Source organism: Mus caroli, unplaced genomic scaffold (assembly GCF_978045245.1).
Source record: "Mus caroli unplaced genomic scaffold, Mus_caroli_1 scaffold_13, whole genome shotgun sequence".
NCBI lineage: Eukaryota > Metazoa > Chordata > Mammalia > Rodentia > Muridae > Mus > Mus caroli.
The window spans coordinates 33,603,242-33,620,423 of record NW_028227268.1 but is presented as its reverse complement, the minus strand read 5'-3'; the positions used below and the strand labels follow the sequence as shown (position 1 = coordinate 33,620,423).

The 17,182-nt window shown below is 52.6% G+C and overlaps 1 protein-coding gene across 3 annotated transcripts in view; it reads right to left on the bottom strand.

The window, feature by feature from the left end:
* Positions 1-739: 739 nt before the first annotated feature.
* Akap1 (A-kinase anchoring protein 1) overlaps positions 740-17,182 on the bottom strand; it is a 33,579-nt gene continuing 17,136 nt past the window's right edge. For all 3 annotated transcript variants that reach the window (XM_021176099.2, XM_029483477.2, XM_021176097.3), the window contains exons 2-11: positions 13,948-15,554; positions 11,009-11,142; positions 9,464-9,590; positions 8,781-8,908; positions 6,641-6,818; positions 4,769-4,919; positions 4,351-4,418; positions 2,801-2,874; positions 2,259-2,321; positions 740-1,779 (exon numbers count right to left, since the gene is read on the bottom strand). In XM_021176099.2, the coding sequence (XP_021031758.1) occupies positions 1,705-1,779; positions 2,259-2,321; positions 2,801-2,874; positions 4,351-4,418; positions 4,769-4,919; positions 6,641-6,818; positions 8,781-8,908; positions 9,464-9,590; positions 11,009-11,142; positions 13,948-15,523 (2,574 nt within the window). In that variant the 5' untranslated portion in view covers positions 15,524-15,554 and the 3' untranslated portion in view covers positions 740-1,704. The remainder of the gene's footprint in view (positions 1,780-2,258; positions 2,322-2,800; positions 2,875-4,350; positions 4,419-4,768; positions 4,920-6,640; positions 6,819-8,780; positions 8,909-9,463; positions 9,591-11,008; positions 11,143-13,947; positions 15,555-17,182) is intronic.

Sequence of the window (17,182 nt, the reverse complement as noted above, 5' to 3'; positions counted from 1 at the left end):
TATAACCAAAGCTGTCCTTGCAGTAGCAATGACCTAGAACCTAGGCTTCTGTAATGATCCGCCACTGAGAGACACAGGGCTCAAAGGACGCTGACGACTGCAGTGAACTGGAAGAAACTGTCACATCGAAGCCCAGCCCCCCAGGATTCCACCCCTAGCAGTTGGCTGGATCTCTTCTTCCACAGCCTGGTTCAGGTTAAAATGCCTCTGATCAGGAGTCTCAGATGAGCTTACCTGGAAAACTCCAAACACCTGCTCCTCTGTTTGAAGCCTATGCCTTCATAGTTGGCCCTCCAACCTGCTTTTCCTCCCCAATTCCCAACCACGTCCCATGGGATCACCCTCCGAGGATGAGACCTTAAGATCTGAGAGACCAAGAATCTACATCCTCCCCCAGACCCTACAGCTCTGGCCAGAGGAGCCCGCCTCAACACCTAGCCCATCCCAAGGGAGGCACTCTGGTGTCATCAGGCCTGCAGAGGCCTGAGTCTCTATCTTCTACATCCTCTCCCTCCACCACACCCAGGGTTCTCTGAATGCAGGAGCCAGAGTAAGCTGGGCTGCCACCTGGTGGGGGCAGGGGGAAGAGCAGGCCAAAATGTCTTCCAAGATTTTGGGTCTTCTCTTTCTTTTATGATGGCCCTTGGAGAGTCACAGCTGGCCACACCACTCTCAACCACCCTTAGTCCCAGCCCCAAATCTTTGTCACCACTCTTCTGAAGAAAAAATGGACTCAAGGTTAGAGTTTATACAATTCAAGATTTATGTAAAGTCCAAGATCCTTAAGTTATTCTTAAATTGCACAATGCTAAAGACAGTCTATAAAAGAGTCAACACCACTGCAAGGTAATTCAATGACATTTCTTTTCTTTTCTTTTTTTTAAATTCGTACAGGAAAAAAAAAATCAAATTCCCAAATGACAGTCTCCCACACAGCTTCCTGTCTGCACAGGAAGCACAGGGGCCCTGGCTGGAGCAGCAGGGGCGGTCGGTCCCACTCTGTGGGACGGATGGACGTCGTCGATTTCCTCGGGAAGAATGTGGAAGAGTTTTGAGTTCCCTTTGTTCTCCAGTGTGTCTTGTACAAAATATTACATTTTTTAAACATACTATTTACAGAGTTCGAACAAATAGAAAATGGTTACAAATTACAACCAGACTTGGCAAGATAACAGCTGCCCCTCCCCCCCACTCACTGGGGTCAGGTGTGACAAACTGTTCCTTATTTACAGCTATGTTTAAAAAAGTCTGAGTTCCTAGAGACCTGGAGGAAGTATATAAAAACTGCTAAACACCATCAACTCATCCAAGCGAGCTATCCAGGGAATCGATACCAATTAGTCCATGTCTCACTCCCTGAATAAAGACTCCTAAAATTGATCCTCTCAGCCAGCCCCACATCCGCCCTGGCCTGCCTGCTGCAGTGTGGGGTTTGGGTGGGGAGAGGGGAGCGGATGGAATGGGGATAGCCTGGCTAAGAGGCCTTCCTGCAGCTAAGCCAGCTGGCCGGTGTAGCGCCGCTCTAAGGCTTTGAGAGAACACATAGGTCCTCCTGGGGAGGACCCCCTGCTCCACAGGACTACAGAATGGGGAAAGAAGACTCAGTGAGAACAGTGTGTGTTACTCTGCTCTTAAATCTCTGTCCTGGGTGCCAAACCCACTCTCAACAGTGCAAAGAAGACCAAAGCAACTCAGGAGCCAAGGTCAGAGGCTGGCATAGTAGCTGTCGACCCACTGTGCAAGGCCTCGCTCCACCAGCGACCGGTTTATCAATACCACCTGGAAAAAAAGAGAGACAATTCCTGAGAACTCTGCATGGCACCCAGGGGCTAGGTCTCAAGTCAGCGTGGGGTCTTTCAACCCAAGTCTCTAGTCATCAGCCAGGGAACGGGTGCAGACCTGGAGCATAAAACCACAACAGGGTTCTTGCTCAAATGTTGTGCCCTTTGGCACAGGCTTCTAACATCCTGAAGAAACCGAGTCTTGATGGTAAGGATAGGAACAATGGACAGAGGTCCTGGAAGGTCTAGAGTGGGGTCTCCCCCGCTTGGAACTAAGGGTACTTTGTGTTGGGAGAGACTGTCCCAGAAGTTGCATGTTCAACAGCACATCTAGCTCCATGACACTACATGGCACCATCCATTACATGACACTAATATCATCACCCCCAACCATGATGTGGCACTGGTCCACAATCATGCCAACAGTGGCCAGAACTAGTTCCCAGTCAGGATCTGGGACCAAGGGGGCAGACTCACTTCATCTCCAACCACACTCCATAGCTGAATCAGAGGAAGGCCAGTCGCACTGTAGCTTGTCACCTGGAGGGACATGGGGCATAGAAAACATATTAGGCTGTACACACTTAAAACTTGAGACAAGTTTTACTATGTAACAGACAGGCCTCAAACTCAAAATCTTCCTGCCTCAGCCTACAGAGTGCTCGATTAAAGGAGTGTGCCAGGCCTGGCTTATGCACTTCTTCACGACTGCAGGCCACTCCAGGCTCATGATCATAGGGCAGGAAGAATTTAAGTGTCAGGTCTCAAGAAGTCTGGACACTTAGTTGCACTACACACACACACACACACCTGGGCAAACGCACACGCACACGCACACACACCTGGGCGAGCCTCCTGTCCCACACACACACCTGGGCCAGCCTCCTGCCCCCCACTCCCCCCACACACCTAGGCCAGCCTCCTACTCCCCCCCCAACACGGGCCAGCCTCCTCCCCACACACACAAATACACACACCTGGGTCAGCCTCCTGCTCCCCCCCCCCCCCCACACACACACCTGGGCCAACAGTGCTGTATTGCCTGTCATCTCACTCATGGCTGCGTCTGCCTCTGGTGAAAAATGATCATCATCTAGAAGGAAGAAAAAGACAAAAGAGTTCAGATACCCTCTGGGGCAAAACAGGCTCGTCACCAATAGGCTGCTCCAGACCCTGCAGACTGCAGAACTGTGTGTAGGACAGCCACCTTGCCACCCGAGCCTATGCCTCTGGTGACTCAAGTGGGTAAACACAGGGGAGCCCAGGCTGCATGTGTTCCCCAAGGCATAGGGCGTACAGAATGGGACCAGCTGTGCTGAACAAGTTTGTGTGATTGCAACCAAACCAGCAATGCCCCCGAAGATAGGAGGGCATGTCTACTTTATAGGAAAGGCTGACCCCCAAAGGGAGACTTGGACCCACGCTGATTTGAGACCTAGCCCCTGGGTGCCATGCAGAATTCTCAAGAATTCTCTTTTCCAGGCCACTGGTGGAGCGAGGCCTTGCACAGTGGATAGACAGCTACTATGCCAGCCTCTGACCTTGGCTCCTGAGCTGTTTCGGTTCTTCCCACTGTGCTGGGATTGGAATTAGGCAGCATTCTAGCCCCAGCAGTGGGCCCAGTATGGGTGGATACCCTCTGATGGGCAGGACTCGAGGTGGCTGACTTATAAAAGTAACATCTAAGAAAAGAATGTGCCAAGGCAGGAAGTAGTGGGGTGGAAGGCGAGGCCTAGAAAGTGTGGTGGCGAGTCTGTGACAAGGCAGGGCCTGTTCTCCTAGGTCTGGTCAGATTGTTAGATGGACAGAACAGAGAGAAAGGTTAGGAAGAGAAGAGGGAAAGACGGAGCCTGCTGGAGCTCTGGCAGGAGCTCAGCTGGACTTCAGCTTCTGTTGCTCATGCTGGCCTCAAACTCATGGCAAGCCCCCTGCTCCGGCCTCCCGAATGCTAGGATTTCAAGTGTGCAACACCAAGCCTGGTTACACTGTGGTAAGTCTTGAGCACTTAAACTGCTCTGGACACAGCAGGATCGGAAGGGGCCGGCCTGAGAGAGGGCGCGGGTTAGACAGACTTCCCTACGGCTTGAGAGCTGCGATCTGACCACTTCCTACATCAGTACACGTGCCTCTCACAGCCTCCCTGATGTGCAGGCGCCATCCCGTCGTGCCAGAGGACAATGCTAAAGGAGGCCAGCACCCTCTCTAGCAATGCTCTCGGTCTCAGACACGCGGGCTGGCATAGTCCCCACACCGCCAGGCGATCTCTCGGACCAGCGTGCTGACCTCGGGCCTGTCCTCTCCAGGCCACACTCTGAAGGACCTCACTGGAGCCGCTCAGGCTGGCAGCTGGGTAAGGGGCAGACAGCAGCAGACCCTGAACGAGGCCACAACAGCACTGGCTTCACCTGGGGACTTGCTAGGAATCTGAGATCCCAGGCCTCAGTCTAGACTATTCAACCAGAAGCTAACAGTGACAGCAACTATGTCTACACAACAGACTATAGGCGAGAGCCCCGTGCGCCAGTGTTCCTCACCCTCTTCCCTCGGCAGTTGGGGGTTCGCCTGTTACCTGACAGAGGAACCACACTGTCCAGAAGGACTTCTGCTCCTTGGAATGGCAGGGTCACAAAGTCAGACCTGGAAAGGCAAGAAAGGGGTGGGTTTGACATGGCTGACAGTCCCCGAATCTACCCAGCACACCCAAATGCATGCAAACAGCTGCAACAAGCCTGACTCAGAGGGAGTCCTTCACCAAACTCAAGCGTCTCTCACACTTTTGAGACCTGGCCCTTGGGGCTTCTCCCACAGAGCCGCTCTCTAGTACTGTGTAGCCAAGGCAGGTCATCACGCTTGTCTACATCTGACTGTGAACGTAAAGTTGGTAGCAGGAGGGAAGACTCTAGCCCCATCTGAAGCTGGGTAGAACTGAGCCATGTACCCCACGCCATGCAGGAGTGACTTGTGGCTGGCCAAGGAGTCCCACTCACCTAATTTGCCGGAGCACGTCGACTTTCACCCTCTTATATCCACCATAGTCCACGTAGCGAATCTCCACCTCATTGGTCTCCTCATAGGAGGCCACTACTTGGGCTCGCCACCAGGCCCCATCCGCACCAGGGGCAGCGCAGATAACCGTGACTGCAGGGTGGGAGGACAAGTGTGTGGGACACGTCTGGCCTAGGGCAGGGCTGTGAGGGCTCCCCTGGTCATCGCTCCCCACCCTCCCGCATCGTCAGAGGCATGCATCTTCCCCGGGAGGAGACAGGGACAACACGAATCCTCCACAAAACCTATCCCGAAGCCAAAGACAAACAAGGGAAAACCCAACACATTGGAAACCCAGCTCAGCACATCCCCAAAGCTGCCCAATAATCCTGAAGGCCCTTCAGTCTGGGCCGCTGACTCGGAACTATAGCCTAAAACTAGTACAAAACTCAGCAAGGGCCTGCCCTATATGTGTGTGCAGAGGCCGCATATGACCTTAGCGGCCATTCCTCAGGTATTGTGTCGTTCCTCTGATATTGGGCCTTTTTAAAGAAAATGCTGGCTGGCCAGTGAACTCCAGGACTCTGTCTATCCCCTCCTCCTCAGTGCTGGGATCACAAGCATATACCACTACACAGATATCATTCATTCATATTCTCTCTCTCTCCCTCTCTCCCTCCCTCCCTCCCTCTCCCTCCCCCTCTCTCATAACTAGAGGAAATCAAATTCACATCCTATGACAAGTGTTTCACTGAATTACCTCCCAGCCCCTGGGCCTAAGGAAAGGTCCCAGGGAGACCCAAGCACCTAGGATCTGGTCTACTCGGCCTGACGATGGCTCACACCATCCAGCCTCCGCCTTGGGAAGTACAGAGTGGCCCCAGGCAGGAGCTGGGAAGGGTCGGGGAAGGGTCACAGCAGCACCTCCAGGATCTCCAGTAACTGCACTTGGTCTTGATCCAGGGGCAAAGCCCCAGTGCAGCTGGCTTCCCTTCCAACTTCAGTTTGAGTTTGACTTCTAGCTAGATCATTAGAGAATCTGATGAAAATTATAAATACCTCATTCTTCCAAAGGGGGCGGGGCAGGGCGGGGCTACTACAGATAATGTCACAGCCCACGAGGAGATGGGGCAAATGTTTTGCCCACTGATAAACGCAACAAAGGTACCCCACCCCTGCTCACGTGCTGCCTGAGCGAGTCCCTGGTTTCAGAGACAGTGGCCTCACCTGTCATGTGCCAACAACCCAGACCACCGCACAGGAGACAAGTCACACCCGACGTGCCCCATATGACACAGACAGCAGATCCACTCTACTTCCTGGTGGGCAAGCCTGGGTACCACCTGGTATCACCCCACTTAGAAGACACAAAGCCCAGTCTGGAGAGGTGGCTCTGGGGTTAGGAGGACGTATTGTTCTTGAGAAAGACCTGGGTTTGATTCCTAGTACTGACAGAGTGGTTTCACAACCATCCGTAACTACAGTTCCAGGGGACCTGACGCCCTTTCTGACTTCCATGGGCACCAAGCACACAGGTGGTACACATACATACACACAGGCAAAAATACACGTCACATAAAATGAATAAATCTAACCTTAAATAAAATGTTTAAAAGAAGAGTCCGCCCGTCAAGACATCACTCCAATCTGTACTGCTTTGGCCGGTCAAGCTAACAGTGGCTAGCCAGAAAACTCAAACCAGTATAACTCCATAACAGTGCAAGAACTTATGGATGCTGGCACACAAGGGAGTCCTGAACAAGTCTTTTCCTGGTCCAGACCAAGGGTAACGTGGACAACCCTCCTTGCCTACATGTCTTGGAGAGTCCTAACCAGGCACCAGGACTCTCCCTGACTCTCTAGGTAGCACTTACTTTCCACTGGGGTGGGCAAGGTGGGGATTCCAGGCTGAGAGTAACAGAGGTACATCTGCTGGTCCAGACTGCGCAGTGCGTGGAAGGTGGGGTGTGTGTGCTGCTGTACAAATAGGTGCCCAGCGTTGACCTGGTTGACCACGATGACTTCCACAGTGATACCATCAGGCAGCATGAGCTAGGGGACAGGAAGAGGCAGTCAACACTGTTATTCTCGTGTTTATGTCCCAAGGCCCCAGGGCAAGCCCATGAACTGGCACAGCCATCAGGAACATGGCACCCAGATAGCAGAGGTCTGTAGGATGTTGTACTATAATACCCAGACCTGCCTTTAGAGGAGATCTCACCTTGAGATAAGATAGGGGAGACCCCTAGCCCAAAATAGGCAGCCAGAGGCCAACTGTATATGCAGTGCTGACTGACTCTGTGACAAGGGTCCATCTCCTGGAGCATGCAATCACTCCAGTATGGATATTTTGCACGCACACGCGCGCATAGCTACAGACAATTGTGAGCTGCAGTGTGGGCACTGGGATTTGAACTAGAAGAGCAAGCAGTGCTCCTAACTGCTGAACATGAGTCTGTAAGTCAAGGAAAACGAGTATGGAAGTAAGCAGTTTGCTCAGAACAACATGCCTAAGAACACTGGTGGGCTGCCTCAGGCCTCTTTGGACCTGCAGTTAACTCTAGAAGAGCACCCAGGAACCTCAAAAGCCAGGTCCCCTAGTGTCCTAATTACTCCTCTGTGCCTTCTACTTGGCCCCTAGATTGATCGTATCATATCCACCTCCGCCTGTGAGACAGGGTCTGTAGGTGTGTTCATCTGCTAAGGCACTGTACAGCAGGTCCTGCAGAGCTTTCTAAAAGCCCCCTGCTCCAGTACCCTTTTCCCTGCCACTAAGCTATGGGCGACAAAACAGGGCTCCACACACAGGAAGGTTTGCACTACACCTTCAAACCTGGTGACCCAAGAACATCCTTTGACTTCTATGGGACCCCGCAGCCCTGCTGACTTCAAAGTACCTGGAGTCTCCTCTGCAGTCCCACTGAGCTAGCAGAACACAAGAGAAGGGAACCACCCACACTAGCTACTCTATTATTTAAGAAGAGAGGCTACAGCCAAGCCTTCTGGGACAACCTCTAACTCAGAAGTGAAGCACGGAGTGGGACCCACGCTATTCCCTAATGCCCAAAGTGAAAGACCCCTGCCTCCACCCCTACAGCACAAGGGTCTCTGACTGGGGAAGACTGAGCTGAAACACCTACCATCCTAAACAAAACCCAAAGGGGCGACTTTCCTGAAGTGGCTGGCCCAGCCCGTCTGAAATGCAGTAAACAGAATGTGGCCCACAGAACTGAGCATCTACTCCCAGCAACAGGGGGCCCAAGGAGCACCAGAGGCATGGCTGCTGCAGACAGCACCTTCTCTTCTGCTAACCTCCTGGGCTTCCAGGCTAGGGACTCTGCCCTTACCAACTAAAATCCAGGCAGTTCCCGAGGAAAGGGAAGAGGAGGGAGTCCTTTGCCAGGGCCGCTATTCAGCCCAGCTGACTAGAAGAATGTCCATCTAAGTCTCACACAAATCCTTACTGGCAAATCCTACCCAGGACTCCAGCGCTGGGGAGTGAGTGGCTCTAGGTACAGCCCCAGTGTTTCAGAAGGCCCACACCCAGTCACCTAGCTCAGTCCTCTATAGTCAAAAGCCTAGAAAAAGGAAAGCATGCCTGGGGGGCAGGAAAGCATGACCCTCCCAGTGGGGTCAAGAGGCCCCGGCTTCTTGCCAGCGCTCTATCCTGCCTTCAGGGAACACACCAGCAGAACTGCGTGGAGGCCAGAGCAGGGAGCACATACACCCCTCGGCCCGCTTGGCCCGGATGCCAGGAATCTCTCAACTGGGATACGTTTAGGGAAAGGGTCAAGAACCGAGATCCAGCCGGACGTGGTGGCGCACGCCTTTAATCCCAGTACTTGGGAGGCAGAGGCAGGCAGATTTCTGAGTTTGATGCCAGCCTGGTCTACAAAGTGAGTTCCAGGACAGCCAGGGCTACACAGAGAAACCCTGTCTGGAAAAACAAAAACAAAAACAAAAAAAGAAAAAAAAAAAGAAAAAAAGAACCGAGATCCAGTAGACCATGCTCACCCAAGACGTCATCGGCAAGGAAGGCAGTGCCAGCGAAGGCAGCGGCGGCGCGTAGATATTGGTGAGGTTCAGTTCCTTAAACTTCTTCCCAATCAAGTTCAGAGCTTTGTCTACATGGTGCTGAGAGCCTACGGGTAAGGACAGAACACACGGCCTCTGTGGGTAGAAGAAAAGTGACTGCAAACACCCAACCCCACCCCCCAGGCCTCCTCGGAATCCTCCCGTGCAAGGGTCTCTAAGATGCCAAACACGTGGCTTTGCTTTAGGAACGAAGTCACGTAAGTCCACTCCCCTCTGGTACCTTTGCCACGCTGACCCATTGCTTTGAACACACAAAGAAGCTGGCAGAGGGGAAAGGCACAAGTGGACTCAGCCAGAAGGGACCTGTGCACTGTGAGGGAAATGTGGATGACAGGCGCTGGGACCCAGAACCCTGGCCCTGTCACTGAGCACCCATCCTTATCCTGGCCTGACAGAGACACGGTGCAGAGGGGCAGAGTCTCCCACAAGCACCTGAACTGGACAGGTCTGATGGGAAGACACCCAGCATGCCCTCCAACTAGAAACCCACAGTTTCATTTCTATTTAGAGGCTAAACTTCCAAATGGACAGCTGCAACCAGGGTGCTGCTGCCTTGCGTTTCAGGGACAGGGGGCTAAGCAAAGGGCCACACTGCCACTAACCTTCTATGTGGCAGATCTGGATGTTCTGTGTGTAAGGCAGGGTGGAGATGTAGATCTTGGCACCAGACGTCTGCTTCAGAAAACTCACATACCGTCCCTGCTTGCCAATCAGTCGACCGACTAAGTGCTTCCAGGGAAAGAGAGAGATGAGGGTGACAGGAACCCAGCTCCTCGAGGCCCGAGGACCAGGCTCAGTCAAGCCCACACTGTTACTGTCAGCATGTAGTTTTTCAGAATCGTTCTAAGCACTTACACTCACTTATAGGACCTATGGACAGACAACTTTATCATCTTACACATGAAGAGAAACAAGCTGGGACATGCTCCGGAACCCACCCAAGACCACACAGCTGCTCAGCAGCTGAAAGGGACAGCCTGGCCCGGGACTCAGCATCTTATCCCAACCATATGGCCCAGACCCAGAATATCACAGCACCCCTCCTACGCGCGTGCGCACACACATGCTGAATGATCCACTGCTATAAGAGTTGACTCAAATTCTGAACATCCATCCCTGCCCCTCACTCAGGGCCACAGACAGAGAAACTTGGTTGGACAGTGAAAGCCCGAGAACATGCAACGGCTCCCAACCCTACCACTAATAGCATATCAGGAACAGCCCAGTGCACCAGAGTTCACGGCAAACAGAAGACGCCAGCCGTAAGCATAATGTAAGACAAGCTCCTCAACAATTCTTAATGACCCCAGCCCTGGAGGGTGGCAAGGGACACAGTCCCTACTCACCCAGGGCCTCCCTCACTATTTCCTCTGTGACCACTGAGGGCAGGATTGATAACAAGGTCACTAGGGAAGGAAAACTACCATGGGAGCCAGCAGCCCGGGGTCAGCGGAGGAGTCTTGACCCAAAGTTCAGACTGAGTCTGGTCCCCAGCTCAGCATGGAGCCAAGCGCCCTGGGATTCAGTAGTCTGCCAATTACTTCTGAACCCCAGCGATAAACACTAATAAGTTGTTAGGTTCTAACAGCAAGGGGCTGGAAAACTACTCAGGCGCTGGGGACTGGTGAAGCACCAGACATTCATACGATGCACAATGCAGTTAAAACAATGTTTTTAAAAACCAGCACGGGAAAATTAAATTGTTAAATATTTAGAAGTATTAATTAAGAAACAACAATCTTGGCTTGTTTAGTAATCACAGGGTGTGAGGTGAGGGGAATGAGCGTGCTCACACACAGCCGCTCAGGGCTGCCTGCCTGCCTGCCTCTGCTTCTGCCCCGGGGCTTTCTGGACTCTACAGCAGCTGAGCTCTGCTCAGTCATCTAGTCACCTTTACAGTGAGGAGCAGGGAGGCTCTGGCGCTCACTCCTCCAACTGACGTTTTCTAGCATTCAGGGAAGACCGAGCCCCAGCCCACACAGAGCAGCCTGGAGGACCCAGAAAGCAGGGGAGTGAGGGAAGATGGTCTCCCTGCAGCTTCCCAGCTTGGTCCATCTAATGGAATTCGCTGGCATCCTTTAACCCTGGCACTGAGGGAACTTTGAGCTCCCACAGAATCCAGGGTACAGGGAGGTCACTGCCCTTACCTTTGGCACCTCGATCTCCCAGATGATAAGGTCAACCTTCTTAGGGTTGGAGCCTGCCTGGACACTCTGGGGGCTATCGGGCTTGGTAAGCCCGCAACAGCTATCCACTGAATCCATACTGTTCCCGTCAGAACCTGCAGGGGAGGAAGTGACATATATACACACACACAGACACCAGCTCAGCCGTAACTATCAAAGCTTCCCAAATTTACAATTCTGGGGGGCCCTGCACACATATACCCCTCTGCAAGCTTGGCAGACACCACAGACTAGAAGGCTCAGGCAACCCAATGAAAGGAGGCTTAGCGTACCAAGACACCTAATTTTAGCCCGTCACTAAACAGTCCTGCTTGCTTATCTGGCAGCCGTGCCTAGCCACAGCTGCTGGGACAGACACACACGTGGTAAGCTAGGAAGAGGTACACTCTATACCCAGGGAGGGGCTTATACAGGGTATATCGGGGAAGGGAGCCAACAAGATGACTCACAGATCTACATAGTTCCAGAAGCAGGCCTTGACCTTCTTGTCACGATCACCTTAATCCCTTTCCAAATGTCCCAGCCCCTCAGACCAAGGATCTCTAGTCTCCAAGGCCAAGGCTTGGGGGAGAGGGTGTCCTGGGTATGTTGGGCAATCACAGTAAGATAGCCTTCTGAGGGTCCCATTCTCAGGCCTGCTGAGGGCCTGCTCATCTCTGCCAGGTAAAAACAAAGGCCTCCTTCCTTTCCCTTTTGGGACAGGCTTGTGAAGCTCTGAATATGGGGTGGTTCAAAAGGCCCTTGGTGAGAGAAACCAACGCTTACTCCAAGAGAACAGTGGAGAATGTGACTCTGGAACCAACTTAGGCCACTCAACTCTTCCATAGGACATGACAAAAGGAAGAGGAGAAGGAAGAAGAAGAAAAAGGATGGAGGAGGGGGAGGAAGAAGAAGAGAAGGAGGAGGAAGAGGAGGAAGAGGAAGAGGAGATCAAATAAACACCAGGGACCATCCAGGGCAAGTTAGGAGATGCGGTCCTGACTGAGATACCAAACTCAATGGCCTGAAACACATCACTCCTGTAAGCCTATTTCCCACCTGGCTTCCCCAAACTCAGGACATGATTCTTTTCCAAGCAATCCATATACTGGATATAAAAGACTATGCCTCAGGTGGATTTCTGAGTTCGAGGGCAGCCTGGTCTACAGAGTGAGTTCCAGGACAGCCAGGACTACACAGAGAAACCCTGTCTCGAAAAAAAAAAAAAAAAAAGACTATGCCACTCTCCACCCCTAGACAAGGAAGAGACCTCCAAGGTGATCTCCCTCAAGTGACCTCCCTCAGCACGAGGCTTCCGGCAGAGGACGCCACCCACCCACCCAAGAAAGCACCTTGGGTGGCCATCTTGAAGTAAAATAGGCTGGTGGGGGTTTTTACCACAAAGCCCCTAACCTCTGTCCAAGAGAACTAGACTAGCCAATACCTGTGTGTCAGTGGCTCCCAGGAGTAACTCAGAACCAGGCCAGGCCTTTAGCAGGCTGCATTCAATCATGTTACCCTGTTCCCACCCCAGCCCCATACCTTCAGCCTCTAGGGAAGCACATAAGCAGGGTTAAGGCTAACCTGAAAACACCAGTGTGGCTTGGCACTGCTGAGCACTCCCCAGTTACTACCCCCAGGCTATGACTGATGGGTGACCCTGCCTTCCCACCCATTGATTAAGGTCTCTTCTCTAGAGCTATGCTCAGAAGCCTCAGGCATCCGCACAGCTACAATCTGTCCAGAGCGGCCACAAACCTGAGGGGCTCATTCATTACAATAATGGGCATCAGACAAATAGAAAACTCTTTATTCTTTATTCTTAAAATATTTTTAAAAGCCTTCCCCTTTTGCCCATTTTAAGATGCGGTTCTTTCTTTCTTTCTTTCTTTCTTTCTTTCTTTCTTTCTTTCTCTTAGCCTTTTAGCACTATAGCATAAGATGCATAAGATGCATAAGACATTATCTGGCCTCCATAGTTACACTGGCAGAAAGAAGGTGCTTCCTTTCAGAGGTATGTAAAGTCATCATGGTCTCAAGTCTCAAGCAACAGCATCTTGAGTGTAAAAATCCCGACGACGCGTGGTACCCCCACCCCAGATTCTAATGACAATAGTAAAACACCCGAGACAAATGCCCAAGCTTCCTGGTTGGGAACACTCCAGGCCAAACAAGCCATGACCTGCTTGGAGGTCACTAGGAGATAACACACCCCAGGGAGCTGCAAAGCAGGGTCAGGAGCTGCTGCTGACCTGTAAGTTAGCGGTATGAACTGTCTACGCTGGCTGGGGTCAGCACTCGAAAAACCCAGTGCACCCTCCGTTACCAAAGTGCCCTCTTTCCTGGGGTGGAGCTGCAACTGCACAGAGAAAGGATGGCTGAGGCTCTGCAAAGGAGGCGATCACAGCAACAACCCCAGACAGCTCGAGCCTCCCACCAGCGCTCGAAGCTGCGGCTGTCCTGGGAGAACTTACCCTTCGAGGGCTTCTGAGGAGAGCAGGTGGAGACACGGAACAAGCACATAAGTAAAGGAAGTCAGCCATTAAGAGATGCTCACCCATCCCTGGCACTTGGGAGGGACCACTAAGGAGGCCCCAAAGGCCCCTCCTAGGGCATGTGTCCATAGGAGAAGAGGCACTAAGGCTGACTGGTGGACCCAACAGACGGGGTCCCTTCTAAAGGTCTGGGGAGGTTCCCTGGCTAGTGAACCCACAGACAACTCTCATAGCCATTAGGGTCTCATGTGGTCACCTGACTTTTCGGGTATCCATCTGTGCGGGTGGCTGGATAACACAGAGATGGGCTGCATCGTTTTGCTGCACGAGTGGCAGAAGGTAAGGGTGGCCAGTAGCTTTTTGCCTACTAGCAAATAATGGGAGCCCTCCCAGATTCACCAAGAAAGCACCCCAAGACCTTCCTACCTCCTGAGTGATCTGCTTCTGTATCCATGGTCCATCCATCCTCGGTCCCTAAGTCTGACAGCTCCTCCTTCAGCACCCCGTTGCTGAAGGGCTGAGTACTGACTGGCAGTGGTGGGGTGATAGCTTTGTCTCCGGAGCTTGAGATGGTCTCTGTGCAAGAGTCTTCAAGCCCCGAAGTACTGACAGGATCTGAGCACTGCCCCAAGGAGCTAACTGAAAGGACACTCTGGTTGTTGTTGGCCATACAGGTGACAAAGTTGTCATCACCTCTCGGGTTACTTGCCCCCTCCAGAGACTGCCTCTGGGGGGTGACTGGTGGTGGGCAGGGAGCCAGGGAGATGTGACGTGCAGAGTTCTTTGGCTTCTGGTCCTTGGTGGGGCCTGACAGAGGGCTGCTGAGACAGCTTACATAGGTCTTTGGTGGCAGGGCTTCTGCTGAAGGGCTGGCAGTGGCACCTGTTCTGGTGGAAGCAGGATCTGGGGTGTCTTGTCCCAAGCCAGTTTCCTGGCTGGCTGGGACACAGCTCTCCTCCTTCCCCTTAGGCTGAGTGGCCGAGGTTGGGTGCACTTGTGCCACAGTCTTGCCCTCTGTGGTGGCCCGCAGCTCTTCAGTTGCTTCCAAGATCACCTGGGAGATGAGCTGGAAGGCAGCCTGCTTAATCTGGTCAATTTCAGGCAAGGTCTCGTCTTTGTCCAGTTCTCCAGCCAGGTCTCTATCCGAAGTATTGCTGCTATCTTTGACCTGGGGTTCCAACGCATCCTCGTCCTTAACCAGCTCTGAGTGAACTGGCTCCACAAAGCCACTTGGCAACTTCCCAACAATATATTCTTCCTTCTTTAAAAGCTCAGCTACCTGTGGGGGGCCATGGCTCACCTTCTCTCCCCCACCTCCCCCGGGGGCCAGGATTGGAAACTCACTCTTCTCCACTTCTGAGACACACTCCTGGGACAATAGGCCTTCCTCAGAAATATTTTCCCCCAACACAGCATCTCCAGTCCCCTCTGTCCCTCCTGTCTCTCTCGCTTTCTCTCCAGAGGCCGCATACGGGCTTGGCCAGCCTCTTCCAGGAGTCTTGCCCAGTGCAGACTCCTGCTTACACCCTTCCACTGCTTCATAGGGGAAGGACGCATCCTTTGGGAGAAGCGGACATCCAAGAGGAATAGATTTGGCTTTGTCCCCCATCAGGGAGAGTTCCACTTTGGCGTTCTCATCTCTGCACGGTCCTGGCTGCGACCTCGTGTCTGCAATGCTGGGGAGGTTGCCTGAGGACTCTGATCTTCGTCGAACCTGACGAGTCCTCGGCAAGGCCAGGGGCTCTGTAGAAGGCTTGTCCACAGAGCGCTGCTCTTCCCTTCCAGGAGGCTGTGTGACAGTGGGGGCCACAGACAGGACTCCAGGACAGGCCTCTTCACTGAGCCGTCGGTCCTTGATGGCAGGGCCAACCTTCAGTGTCTCCACCTGCTTATCACTGCTGCTGAGTCGATCTTTTTTACGAGAGAAAAACCACCACCAGCCAAGGAGGGCCAGCATTCCAGGCAACGCCAAGGGGAAGAGCGAACGCAACTGGATTGCCATCTTGGAGTCAGTCGATGTGAAGTAGCTACACCTAGGAAAGTAGAGAGAGAAAAGGAGGTATTACAGAAGCCAATGAAGAGTGTAGTACGCTGGCTGGGCATGGTGATGATCCCCTTTAATCCCAGCACGTGGGAAGCAGCGGTGGGTGGATCTACCAAGTCAAGGTAAGCCTGGTGTGCACAGGGTGGTTTCCAGACCAGCCAGGGCTACATAATGAGATTCTGTTCCAAAACACAGTACAAACAAAACTAATGTGGGGGTACAGGAACCGCATGTACACTGACATGGCACAGGGATTTGTGTATGGTTGCAGAGTCACAATGTAAATACCTCAGCACTCGCCGGCTGGCTCTGGGGTTCAGCAAGGTCAGGAACCCTGCTGTACAGCTCCTGCGTCTCGAAGGGTGGACCAAAGCTGCTGATCACACCTGCCCCAGTACCTGCTCCAAGTGCAGCCCCCCTGAATCACACTGGCCCTTTAACAAGATTCCCCAGGAAAACTCTAGGCACACTACAGTCAGGAGGAATCCTGACACCAGGAGACCTAGCTACCCCAAAATGAACAGCATGACAGGGGCGTAGTCAGGGGAGGTCATTCCAGAAAGCCCTTGCAGCTGTGAAGACGGACATCCTTCACTAATATCCAAAGGCAAGAGAAGCAAGATGGCTATGAGCAGTGGCCAGGGATCGGGTGATTTGTAGATACCCTGTGTAGATACCCCTTCCATGATGCTACCTACCTGTGGCTTCAGATTCAAGCAGGATCCCCAGCGTCGCTTCATTCTCAACCTACCCATCCATCACTACCCCGGTGACTACATAACTCAATGTAGTGCAGCTGAGGAATGGGAGCCTGGCAGCCGACCTACTACCAGGCGACCGGTTCATCGGGGAAGACGCAACTGAGTCAGGAAGGCGGTGTCCCATGCTACCCTTTCAGAGTAACAGCCCAGGAAACCTGACGCCTGCCCTATGATCCGGCAATTCCACAAAAGCAAAAATAACTGTGCTAGGCAAAGGCTCCTAAGAACCCCCACAAGGTTATCGTTTGAAACAAAGTTGGGATGAGCCTTTTTCAGAGCAATGACTGGTAAATACACTTGTATAGTCAGCACGCCGAGGCTGTGCCAGTGTTACAGATATTGTGCACTGGCAGAAAACACTGTAGTGAAGAAACCGAAAGCCATATGGGGAGACTTGACTTGGACCAAGCCCTTGGCTGGGGGAAAAGGGCAGTTTCTGCAAATTGATTTCGCATAGTCAAATATGAACGCTTATATTACTAGAGTGGTCTTTTAGTAGATTCTGTCTATAACCAGAGAGCTTAGAGTTGTAGTTTTCCAACTTGGATCTACACAGATCACCGAGGAAGCATTTTCTTAAGATTCACCTTATGTTTTGCCTGAATATATGCAGTATGCGTGCCTGACGCCCTCAGAGGTCGGGAGGCATCAGATCCCTTGGAACTGGACTTACGGCTGGTTGAGTCACCTGTGGGTGCCAGGAATCAAACTCAGGCCTCAGACAAGAGCAGCAAGGGCCCCTAACCACTGAGCCACCTCGACAGCCCCCTCACGGAGGGAAGATTGTTTTGTTTTATTGGCAACCCAGGCTGGCCTTGAACTTTGAGTTCTCTTGCTTCAGCCTCTCGAATACAGT